The 11,233-nt window shown below is 34.0% G+C and overlaps 7 protein-coding genes and 3 pseudogenes across 10 annotated transcripts, besides 2 other annotated features; 5 read left to right on the top strand and 5 right to left on the bottom strand.

The window, feature by feature from the left end:
- The first annotated feature begins 846 nt into the window (after positions 1-846).
- Positions 847-1,823: a mobile genetic element.
- A 749-nt stretch (positions 1,824-2,572) lies between these two features.
- TVAGG3_1063270 (uncharacterized protein) lies at positions 2,573-2,938 on the bottom strand (the record flags this gene model as incomplete). Its single annotated transcript, XM_051256090.1, has 1 exon — positions 2,573-2,938. One exon carries the CDS (start codon positions 2,936-2,938, stop codon positions 2,573-2,575), a length of 366 nt encoding a protein of 121 aa, XP_051076695.1.
- A 399-nt stretch (positions 2,939-3,337) lies between these two features.
- On the top strand, positions 3,338-3,661 carry TVAGG3_1063260 (uncharacterized protein; the record flags this gene model as incomplete). Its single annotated transcript, XM_051256089.1, has 1 exon — positions 3,338-3,661. One exon carries the CDS (start codon positions 3,338-3,340, stop codon positions 3,659-3,661), a length of 324 nt encoding a protein of 107 aa, XP_051076694.1.
- Positions 3,662-4,213: 552 nt separating this feature from the next.
- TVAGG3_1063250 (organellar and viral DNA polymerase type B) lies at positions 4,214-5,149 on the top strand (the record flags this gene model as incomplete). The annotated part of the gene is made up of 1 exon (XM_001297478.1): positions 4,214-5,149. One exon carries the CDS (start codon positions 4,214-4,216, stop codon positions 5,147-5,149), a length of 936 nt encoding a protein of 311 aa, XP_001297479.1.
- Positions 4,214-11,233: part of a mobile genetic element that runs on past the window's edge.
- TVAGG3_1063240 (organellar and viral DNA polymerase type B) lies at positions 5,872-6,282 on the top strand (the record flags this gene model as incomplete). The annotated part of the gene is made up of 1 exon (XM_001277123.2): positions 5,872-6,282. The coding sequence occupies one exon, from the start codon at positions 5,872-5,874 to the stop codon at positions 6,280-6,282; it is 411 nt and encodes a 136-aa protein (XP_001277124.2).
- TVAGG3_1063230 (KilA, N-terminal/APSES-type HTH, DNA-binding family) lies at positions 6,485-7,264 on the top strand (the record flags this gene model as incomplete). The annotated part of the gene is made up of 1 exon (XM_001282928.2): positions 6,485-7,264. The coding sequence occupies one exon, from the start codon at positions 6,485-6,487 to the stop codon at positions 7,262-7,264; it is 780 nt and encodes a 259-aa protein (XP_001282929.2).
- On the bottom strand, positions 7,281-7,976 carry TVAGG3_1063220 (protein of unknown function, DUF4106 family; the record flags this gene model as incomplete). Its single annotated transcript, XM_051256088.1, has 1 exon — positions 7,281-7,976. One exon carries the CDS (start codon positions 7,974-7,976, stop codon positions 7,281-7,283), a length of 696 nt encoding a protein of 231 aa, XP_051076693.1.
- TVAGG3_1063210 (uncharacterized protein) lies at positions 8,193-8,645 on the top strand (the record flags this gene model as incomplete). Its single annotated transcript, XM_051256087.1, has 1 exon — positions 8,193-8,645. One exon carries the CDS (start codon positions 8,193-8,195, stop codon positions 8,643-8,645), a length of 453 nt encoding a protein of 150 aa, XP_051076692.1.
- TVAGG3_1063200 lies at positions 8,662-9,081 on the bottom strand (annotated as a pseudogene). The gene has a single exon. A coding segment is annotated over exon 1 (420 nt).
- TVAGG3_1063190 lies at positions 9,118-9,665 on the bottom strand (annotated as a pseudogene). Its single transcript has one exon. A coding segment is annotated over exon 1 (548 nt).
- On the bottom strand, positions 9,836-10,355 carry TVAGG3_1063180 (annotated as a pseudogene). The gene has a single exon. A coding segment is annotated over exon 1 (520 nt).

The following is an 11,233-nucleotide window of genomic DNA, read 5'->3' as shown; positions in this document are numbered from 1 at the left end:
TGTTGCTTATGAATGCGACATGGGGATATTGCCAGTTAAGAACCGTCAGAGAGGTAGACAGAGTAAAGCATTAGTGAGAAGGTCGACAAACTTATTCGTTGAAAGGTTTCTGCCTTCTCCTTTTGTTTTGAAGTACGAATTCACTCAAGGTCAAAGTGGCTTAGTAACCACATTAAAACCTATTGTCGAACATTGGTCTTACCCTCAGTTCGCAAAGGCAGTCCTTGACAACTACAACAAATTCTTCTCCGAAGTCAAATCCAAAGTGAAGGTTTACTATGAGAACATTGACGCACTCATGACGAACGAAGAAGGCTATAACAAACTCATTGAAATGGGAATGGTCAGTGAAAAGATGGGCTGTTTTAAGCTAGATAAGGTATTTTCCGAAGTTCATGTAATATCGAAAAGGAAATATTGGGGCATACTTGAAGACGGCACAGAAATAAAACATTGCATGAAATAAAAAATTTATTTTTAAAAAAGTGACATTTTTTTAAATTTTATTTGAAATGTACGCTGAGTTTGTTGGAGAAGACCGTTGGGAAACTTGTTTGTTAGATGAGAAATATGAAATGGCATACCATTTTAAAACAATATATTTTTACATATATTAAATGCTTCAGGTTGAAAAACAAAGAAACAAAAGTAGCAGATACAAAACCGTTAGACTATATCTTTACAAATGCTGGTAGGACTATTTCAGATGAAGAAATTTCATCCCGAGCATACAGGTTTGACTATCCAATTCGTTGGCTTCAAAGTCCTTCAGATGCAAAGGCAATCGGATTTAGAAGAGTTTTGTTTTCAAATAAAACTAACTCATTTATGTTCGCAGTATATTTTTCTCGTAAACGAAAAGGGGGATTTGACGGAGTCAAATCCCCGCTCGCAAAAAGTGGACTTTACATGTCAAATTTTATATGCATGTAATGTCCACTTTTATGAGTTTTAGGAAGGAATTGGAAGCCATGAGTTACTGACATTGCATCAGTATCTCATAGCCTCCAATTCCTTCTTAAAATGGGAGAAACTTTGTCCGAATAGTTTAACATTCGGACAAAGTTTCTCCCATTTTAAGAAGGAATTGGAGGGTAAGAGATATACCATATGAATGTATATCTCTTACCCTCCAATTCCTTCTAGAAAGTGTCCAAACTTTGGGTTAATTGCAAACTATTAACCCAAAGTTTGGACACTTTCAAGTGGAGATGGAAGGCTTTGGGGTATATATTAATACAATATACCTCAAAGCCTTCCATCTCCACTACAAATGGGAGAAACTTTGTCCGAATAGTTTAACATTCGGACAAAGTTTCTCCCATCTTTCAATGTAATTGCTACCTGTGAGGTACTGACTTGAAGTCAGTGCTTCACAGGTAGCAATATCCAAAAATTTAAAAACATTTTATCAGTTCGTTAAAGAACTAGAGCCTCCTAGGTACTGAACCAGAATCAGTGCCTAGGGGACTCTAGTGATCTATATAAATCTGAGAAACTTTGAGGAAATTGTTCGACATTTCCTCAAAGTTTCTCAGCAATTTAGCGAGGAATGTTCGTTATCGTGTAGATATTTATAATATATACATGATAACAAACATTCCCCGCTAAAAGATGTAAAATCTTATAAGAAATAATTGCAAAAGAATAACAAATTGCAACAAATTTTATATGAAACTGAACCTTATGAGGTAGTGATTCAAGATCACCGCCTCATAAGATTCAGTTTCAATCTCAAGTATCTCAAAAGTAAGGCTCTATTTTTTGCCATGTAAAGTGTCACTTTACTGTCAAACCGTTTTTATCGTTTTCGTTTACAACATTTTCATGGGCAGTATGAAGGTTCTGATGGTCTAATAGACAAATTTGACAAAATGAGAATCTTTACAGTTCGTTCAGACGAAAGTCTTGAGAAAACTCTAGATGACTTTCAAACTCAAATGAACAAATATTATTGGGAATTTCAAAAAAATACGACTCTTTACTAAATGGAACATACTATCTGAAACTAGAATATGACAAGATGAACTCCACCGTTTCATTTCAAAAGATTGAAATTAACCCTCCATGAGATACAGAGTTTTTATTTTGGGAAGTAGACAAACGTTCTTGGGCACAATTTCTTCGGTTACTAAACCAGAACGAACCATTACCACCAGATGGTCCATTTAAATTTATACTTCCACCAGCAGATTTGATGGTTTATAGAAACGTGTTTGACCCTCAAAATGTTATGTGTCATGCAAGTTTCAGTTCAAGCAACAATAGTTTTCTATGTATTGGTAAGGACTTTTATGACTTTGCTTCTAAATTCTACGAACCACCTAGTAACAGTTTCTCTGACTTTCAAGTTTGGTTCACAACAAATGGTGTGCAACATATTACTCCATTGTACTATGACTTTTATCTCGAATTGTCTTTCATATATAACTACGGAAAAGTGCTGAAAAAGTATTGAATGTGAAGATATTAGAAAATAACATTTTTTCTAACATCGTAGAAAACTCATGAAAACAATTTATTTTTGACACTTTCACAAAAAACATAAAAAAGTGAAGTTAAAATGAGATGTTTACTGAACTGGTTGGATGCCGCCTTCTGAGGTTATGTAGAACGGCTGACCCGAGAAGTGGAACAGTGCTCTGAGAATTTGTATAATTCGTGGAATTGGACTCTCTCTGTTTGGAAGTTGTATCCATGGGCGCTTTGCAAAGAACTTGAGAAGAGCTTCTTTCTTCATCTCCTTTATGTCGTCTACAGGAGTGTTTTCTGGTATTTGAATTGGAATTCCGGTTTCAATTTCGATTTTCAGCGCACCTCTTCCAGACAACCAGAAGCCGAGGGACTTGTTGGCTTTGTCCTTGCCCAAGTACTGCTTAACAACTTCATTTATCTCTATAAGGTAAATTGCCTCATCTAATGGCTCGATGTTGTCCATTGTTCTGTTTCAGAACTAGTCTTGTACTTTTTCAGAACAATACTTGTACTGTTTCAGAACTAGTCTTGTACTTTTTCAGAACAATACTTGTACTGTTTCAGAACAATACTTGTACTTTTTCAGAACAAGACTTGAACTTTTTCAGAACAAATTTCCCGTAAAAGCTCTCAATTTGTGAGAAAAATTTTCTGTTTCAGAACAATACTTGTACTGTTTCAGAACAATACTTGTACTGTTTCAGAACAATACTTGTACTGCTTCAGAACAATACTTGTACTGTTTCAAGACAATACTTGTACTGTTTCAAGACAATACTTGTACTGTTTCAGAACAATACTTGCACTGTTTCAGAACAATACTTGCACTGTTTCAGAACAATATTTGTACTGTTTCATGACAATGTCCGACGTCCCACCAACCGAGTCCATTCCCAAACCAGAGGAACCTAAAGCACCAGCCCCTGCACCTCAGTTCCAGCAAGTACCTCCGAATTACTACCAATTTCCACCTCAAGGTTACTACCCACCACAAGGCTTCCCGAACTACCCTCCTCAGCCTATGCCTTACCTCCCCAACCCTTGGATGTTCCAGCAAGCTCCACCCCAGCAATTCCAATCTCAGTCCAAGAGAGACCTAGACTTCGAAGAAGGTCTGAACCGCTTACGCAAAGAGTATGCTAAAGCTCCAATTGAGAGAAAGTTGTTCCCGGACCAAAAAATATAATTTAGGTGAAGAGGTGAGATTTCACCTCTTTTTTCACCTGTTTTTTCACCCTCTTGAATTTTCATGAATTTTATATATTAATGTTTTCGTTAAGCCACTTTGTGCCGTCAGTCAGTCAGTCAGTCAGTTTAGGAAAGACTTTAGAAAGTTGTTGGAAAATAAGTCCTGGGAAGAGTATTATAAGGCATTTTGTGAAGAATATAGCAACCGCCGGAATTCAGACGGTTGCTTTTTATACAAAATTCATGCAGGAAATTCTTGAGTTTTGGTTGAAAGAATACGGTGGAGCCAAAAGTGGCTCGACCTCAAAACAAGCATTTTATGAGCTTACAAAGGGTGTTATGAATGAATTCAAATGTATTTACATACATCCTGACCTCGTTCATTTTGTTGCTGAATTCAGCAAAAATATAATTTAGGTGAAGAGGTGAGATTTCACCTCTTTTTTCACCTGTTTTTTCACCCTCTTGAATTTTCATGAATTTTCCCGAAATAAAAAATAAAGTTAGTTTTATTTTTATTTATTTTTTTATTTTGTATAAAAGAACAGAAATGTCAACAATCGGCACAACAACAATTCAAACAACAGCACCAAACTCGTTAGTCATGAATCCAACATCTATGTTAGTAGAAATGAAAAGCTTCATTCCTTCTTCATATACTTTCGAAACAGAAATCCAGAAGATAAAGCAGGAACTTTTAACAAGTAATTTAGACTGTACCGCACAGGATGAAACAAATGAAGAATATCTTTATGACATGCAGGACCTCATCGACCATTTGCCTAAACTACCTGAAATTCAGCAGCAAAAACTAACTATTCCTGAATTCGACGAAATTGAAGTGAAACCAACTGACTCAGTAGAAATAAAGAAGTTCATACGAAAGGTAAATTATGAATTCCTTGGTTTTCATTGCAACCATAAAGTTATGGACAAAGATTGCGACATGGTATATAAGAACATCTCTGACATATATAAATCTGGGGAGTTTAAGACATACGACAACTTTGTTTCATTAGCTGCAAAATGTGTATGGCAGATAAGAGATAAAGATAGAAGAGGTAAAGTATGGAATGAACAGATAAAACCAACTGCTTCAGATTTAAAGAAAACCATTGACGCCTTGGTTGTTTTAGCAGGTAAGGTTTCAGAATATAACGCAAAAATGAACCCGCAATGTTCTAAATGTAAAGCAGCAATGAGGAAATATAACTACTCCGTCAAAGAGATAGAAAGAATGAGAAACGACTATGCAGACTTAAAGAAAGAAGCAGAGAAGCCGGTAGAAAATAAAATGGACATGTTAGAATTTCTGAACAAAAACTATCCAACTGCTGACGATTTCCTTCTATCTGACGTCAAGAAGAAGTATAAAGAAACTTTCGGCATTGTTAAAACATTCGATGTACTAAAAGAAGAAATAGAAGCTACAAAACTGTTTAGAGTCTCAAATATACATCGTACAATTCATGTAAAACGCTTATAAAATAACTGAGGTGAAAAATGAGGTGAAAAAACAGGTGAAATCTCACCTCTTCACCTAAAATATATTTTTGCTGAATTCAGCAACAAAATTCTGAGTAAAATGACATAGGGCATGTGTCAAACCGTTGAGTTTTCACAAAATTTAAAAAATAACGTTTACCATGTAAAACGCTTATAAAATAACTGGGGTGAAAAATTAGGTGAAAAAACATGTGAAATCTCACCTCTTCACCTAAACATTATTTTTGCTGAAAAATGACCAAATTTCATGAATTTCCTCATATGCTTGCTTCCCTCGGAAAACCGAGAGAAGAGATTCCGTATGAAAATCGTGAAAAATTGCCAAACGGTTTGAGAGGATATTATGTACATAGACTTCTTGTAAATGCTGTAGCAATGTGGGCTTCACCTAAAATATATTTTTATTGAAAAATGACCAAATTTCATGAATTTCCTTAAGATAGAAAAAATAAAGTTAGTTTTATTTTTATTTATTTTTTTATTTTGTATGTAAAGACAGATATGTCAAACATTGAGTTTGAAACAGTTAGAAAGATAGACAATGACACCAAAGTGGTTAGAATAGGTGATTTAAACGTAAGATACTCAAAGAAATACAACAAATATTCTTTGTCAGACATTATATCTCCATCTGGAAAGAAAACAAAGGACTGGGTTAGAATTGCTTCTAGTCAGAAAATTTTGACAAGAAATCCTGAGCTTATGATATCGGTAAGATTCTATGGAACTGCAGCATATCTCATCGACAAAAGTCTTATACCAATAGTTTTGTTATGGTTAGACCCAGTTGTTGGATATAACTTCATAACATATGGTTCATTCGATACGGAACGTTGCAGTGAAGGCTTACTTTACATCGTTCAGAAACCGAAGGACTTCAATACAAAGAGATATAAGATAGGAAGAACATATAATATAACTCAAAGATATGACAGTACAGTCAATAGAGTCAAGGTTGTGTTTGTTAATGATATGAGAGCTGCAGAAACAGAACTACTTGAAAAGTTTGAGAAAATGTATGGTGCTCCCATAAAAGGTAAAGAAACGTTTGAAGTAGATGAGATAGATAAAGCTATAAAATTATTTGACGAAGTTGCTGAAAAATACATGTAAAGCGTTTATTTTTGGTCTTTTGTGAAAGTCAGAAAATAACGCTAATTTTTTTCTAACAAATTTTTTTATTTTGTATGTAAAGACAGATATGTCAACAACAGAGAACACAACAACAGTTATAGTCCATGAAGCTATAAATGAAGAATACGAGTACATACAGTTTAACAAACAACTCCGTCTCATTCGTTCGGTCAAAGACGATATGTACCAAATGCAAAGTATTTTGACAGCATGTTTTGCTCCAGATACTAAGAAACCACAAGACTGGTTTAGGAACCAAAGCACTATTGAACTATTAAATGAAGCTGAAAATTCGACTACGGATTTTTTCGTAGTCGCAAAAACTCGAGTAAGTAAAAAACCCCAGTCGCCAAAACTCTATGAAAACAGTGAAGAACAGCGAGTAAGTAAAAAACCCCAGTCGCCAAAACTCTATGAAAATCGTGAAAAATTGCCAAACGGTTTGAGAGGATATTATGTACATAGACTTCTTGTAAATGCTGTTGCAATGTGGGCTTCGCCTCGTTATGCTTGGTATATTTACAGACTTCTTGACGAAATTCATAGACAAGAACGTGAAGAGATGGAAAACAAGCTTGAAGCAAAAGACAAAAGCATTCAGAAAAGAATACCACGTTCGGTACCAAAAGGTAAGGAAAAGAACTATAAGTATATGATTTATACTGAAGAGATGGAAAATGAAGAAGATAAAGATATGGTTATGTTGCATTTAGTCAGAAGAAACAACAAAAGCTTTTACGACCTTGCTAAGATTTACAAATCCGACAGAAATTGGTTCTATCGCGAAAACTTACCGATTTCAATGACCCCAAATGAAGATGTGAAACAAATAGTTCAAGATACGTTACCTCAAACACACTATGATATGAAAGGTTGTACAATACTTACCTTCAAAGAAGACTTACCGCTACTGAAGGAAAAAATAACAGAGTATTTTGACAACTTCAAACAAGCAGAGTAAATGAACTCTTTATTTTTCAAGCTTGACTTTTTACAATTTGAACTTTGTTTGCGTAGATATGAATTCTGAAAGAAGTATGAGGGTCTTGTATGACTTTATACTTCTCCCATAGTTCATGTCTGTCAAACTTACCTGCCATGGACTCTTTCATAAGTTCCATGAAATCGTCTTCGGACAATCCAGGGAAAAGTATAATGTCAGTAAGTATTCTCTTTACATCCTTACTTAAACTCTTTGCTGTCTGTACACAAATGACAACTGAGATGTTAAAGTGTCTGAGCTTCTTAAGAATTCGACACATGTCTTGTTCTCTGTTCTTTAACAAAGGATGAGAAGCAAAGTCATCTAAGATAAGAAGACACCTATGAGGGTAAGTCTTCCAATCGTAAGATTGCAATTTCTTCGAAATGTATTCTATCTCTTTCTGTTTGTTTCTGAAGTGTTTCTTCTCTAATATTCTCTGCATTTCCTCATTTGGGTCTTTAAACTTAGAATTTATATACTCATTTATAGCATTATACATCAAAACTCTTCTTTGGTACTTCTTTATCCAATCTAACAACTCAGTATCCTTTATACATACTAACTTAGACTTCTTTATAATATCTTTGAACGAATTGACGGTTTGGTCAAATTGACCAGAAGTACTACAAATGACAACTAACTCATAGAATGGGTTCTTCTCATCTAGTTCTTGTTGTTGTGCAGCCATTTTAAGATAAGTGAAAGTCTTACCCGACCCAGGTGGTGCAATTAGACCTGTTATACCATTCTGAGCAAATAAGAACTTGTCATGTATAGGCTTTATCTGAGCATTTTCTAACTTCCTCTTGTTCTTATTTAAAACATTCTCAAATTTCTTGTCAATGTCAGCAAACTTTTTTTCTAACATATTTTTAGAAAAATTAAAATTTTTATCTTTTAGAAAATGTCTAGCGAGTTCGCTATCTATATTCGAGACAAGCTTTTTGACAGCAAAACATCTGTCGACCATAAAATCTTACATAGTGTAAACAAGAAAGGGGAATTTGTTCTAAAGTTCTGTTTCTGGGAATATGACAAGAACCATAAAACATTAAGCAGAGCAGTCTTAAAATTTGTCAATGACAGACTTGTTGACAGAGATGACACCGATTGGAGAGATGAAGTCCAACAAAAGTTCTTAGAATGCAAAGAAGACACATGCGCTGTTCTTGAAGATGAAATAGAAAACAGAATAGATGAGCTATTAAAGGACAAAGAACTTTTACATAAATATGGTTGCGCCAAATTTGACATAACTCCACCAGAAAAGAAGAAGAGAGAAAAGAAAGAAAAGAAAGTAGAAGAAGAGAAGAAAGAACCTGAACCAGTTCCAGAGAAAAAGAAATTTGACATGTAAAAATAAAATTTTATTTTTAGAACATTTCTGGGTCAATGTCAATGTTCTCTTCCTCTTTAGGAGTAAACACTGGCTTAGACTCTAAAATCTTTTTACCCAATTTACCTTGAACTTCAACTATCTTAGACTCATAATATTCATAGTCGTCTGCTTTCTTTGGTTCATAAGGTATAACAAGTTTGTATGCTTTACCTTCTTCGAGTTTTGAGAACTTTCTGTCAAAATTTCTTTGACTGTCAACAAACCTTCTATGTCTAAGTCTTCAAAAGTTGCACCACTTTTTCTAACAACAGCAAACTTAACTGGTGCAATGTTCCAAATTTTGTCAAATGTAGACTTTTTCAAAATTGTAGAAGTAAACATTCAAATATGCGAATGGAGCTAACTTATCTTTGACTTCTGTCATGTACTTATTTACTGAGATGAATTTCGTCATCTTTTCTATCGGATAAAAAAATATTTTTTTTAAAATTTACTCAGAAAAATTTTTCTTTGTATATACACCATTCTGTACGTCTAAAAGACTTTTGACATTTGCCAAGAATGTTCGTTTAGAAGCTGCCATATAACCATATTCTTGACAATATTGTTTATACGAATCGTACAATGACCTTTCATCTAATGACACAAAGTCAGTTTCATCTATGAACAGTTCATATACACTCTTGTTTGCTTCTAACAATGTTTGTCTCTCTTCTGTATGTGGAATTTGTCTTGGATTGAACTTAGAAATATCTAATGTCATGAAATATGAGAACAAGTGGTTGTAAAAGTCAGATGTCAAAGTTTCTGCTAAGTCGTCAAAATATTTTCTGTATCTTGCATATGAGAATCTGACGTTCTGACAACTACATATCTTCTGTCAGAACTTTCTAACTTCATCGGAACAACATTGTTTGAAACCATAATGAAGTTTGCAACATTTTCACAAACTCTTTGGTCTTTATACTTTCTTTCAACAACTCCAACTTTATCTGTTATAAGACTCTTCAAAGCATCTGAGTTCAAAACTTTTGTTGTATCTATACTTTGAAGTTCATTGCAAACTATAAGTTTCATATTCTCAATTGAAGAGTTAAATTTACCACAAATGTTTTCTAAGTTTGTCATATTCGGATTCGAATAACCTTCTAACAGTTTGCACAAAATATCTGTAAAGAAAGTATTCTTACCAGTTCCTTGTTTTCCAATTATAATGAGAGCAGTTTCATTTTTAGCACTTGGATGTTGTAAGATATTTGCAAACCAACATAAGATATACTCATAAACCTTTTCGTTTCCATTGCATATAATTTCTTTGACATGGTCTAACCAAGCTTCTATAATACTGTGTTTCCATTCTACTTGTTCGTATTTATATCCAGTGAAGATAGAATAGAAGTTTGGAGAAGGTGTATAGAACTTTATACCTCGAACTGAAAAATCTTCTAACTTTGACAATAAGATATCCCAAGCATCTAACATCTTCATTCCAACTTGTACAACTTTTATTTTCTTAAGTTTCTGTCTACATTCTTGTTCAGACACTATTGTTGCTCTTGGTTTGTTAAAGACAACATCCCATTCTTTCATGACATAACATTCTGGGGCAGAGTCAACATAAATGACTAAACGTTTCAAATTCTCGACTGCTTTGTTATAGTCTCTAAATGGACACATATTTCTGAATGCTTGGAAGTCATAAAAATCTGAAACATCTATTCTGTACATTTTTATAAAAATAAAAAAATAATATTTTTTTATTCTTGACTTTGTTGTTCCATTTGTTGTTCTTGAGCTATTTGTTGTTGAAGTTGTTCTTGTAATACAATACTTTCACCAGTTGCATCTTCTAATTCGAAACTTTCTGCCGTCATTGACAAATACATAGGACATAAAAGTTTTACAGGAACAAAGTTTGCGTCAACTAATGTCAACGTTATACTTGCCAAAGTGTTTGAGTTCACTAAGGTTGAAAATTCTGCATTCGAATGAACAATAGGCAAACCAGCAGAGAAAGTATTGTTTATACGCATAAGTATCTTTTTGGTCATAATAGTTTCTGTCGACATTCGATTAACACTTTGAACCTAAGTTTGAAACAATATATAAGATTGGTGTGCTTAATGTCAATGGAATAGACATTCCTTGTATGACACCTTTTCCTGTTATAGGAAACTTGGTAGTAAAAACCAGAAATAAGTTTTGTATTATAGCTCATATCGTTTATAGTAAACTCAGTCGGACATCCAAACATAATGAAACCTGCTCTAGTTGCAGCACATGTTACACCCGTCCTTAAAGTATTAAATAAGTCAACAAAACCTGTTGGTGGTATATCTGAGTAAGTATCTTCAAAGGAGTATTTTTTACCATTCACAACAATAAAGTCTTCTGGTGTCAAAAGAGCAAAACAGGCTTTAGTCGTCATTGTGTTTAAGGTTAGTTTACAATATCGTCCTTGAGGACTTTGTAAGTTTGTTGTTATAGAATTATATGACTCAGGGTTTTAGTCGTAATAGTATAAACCATTATGTCTTCTGCCATTTACTTAGCAAATAAATTTTAATGAAATGTTGTGGTCGTCAAATATTTTTATAACGTCTGGG

This window comes from Trichomonas vaginalis, assembly GCF_026262505.1.
Source record: "Trichomonas vaginalis G3 chromosome Unknown ctg_22, whole genome shotgun sequence".
In the NCBI taxonomy this organism is placed as follows: Eukaryota; Parabasalia; order Trichomonadida; family Trichomonadidae; genus Trichomonas; species Trichomonas vaginalis.
Note: the sequence above shows the minus strand (reverse complement) of the source record. Positions and strands in the feature narration are given on the sequence as shown.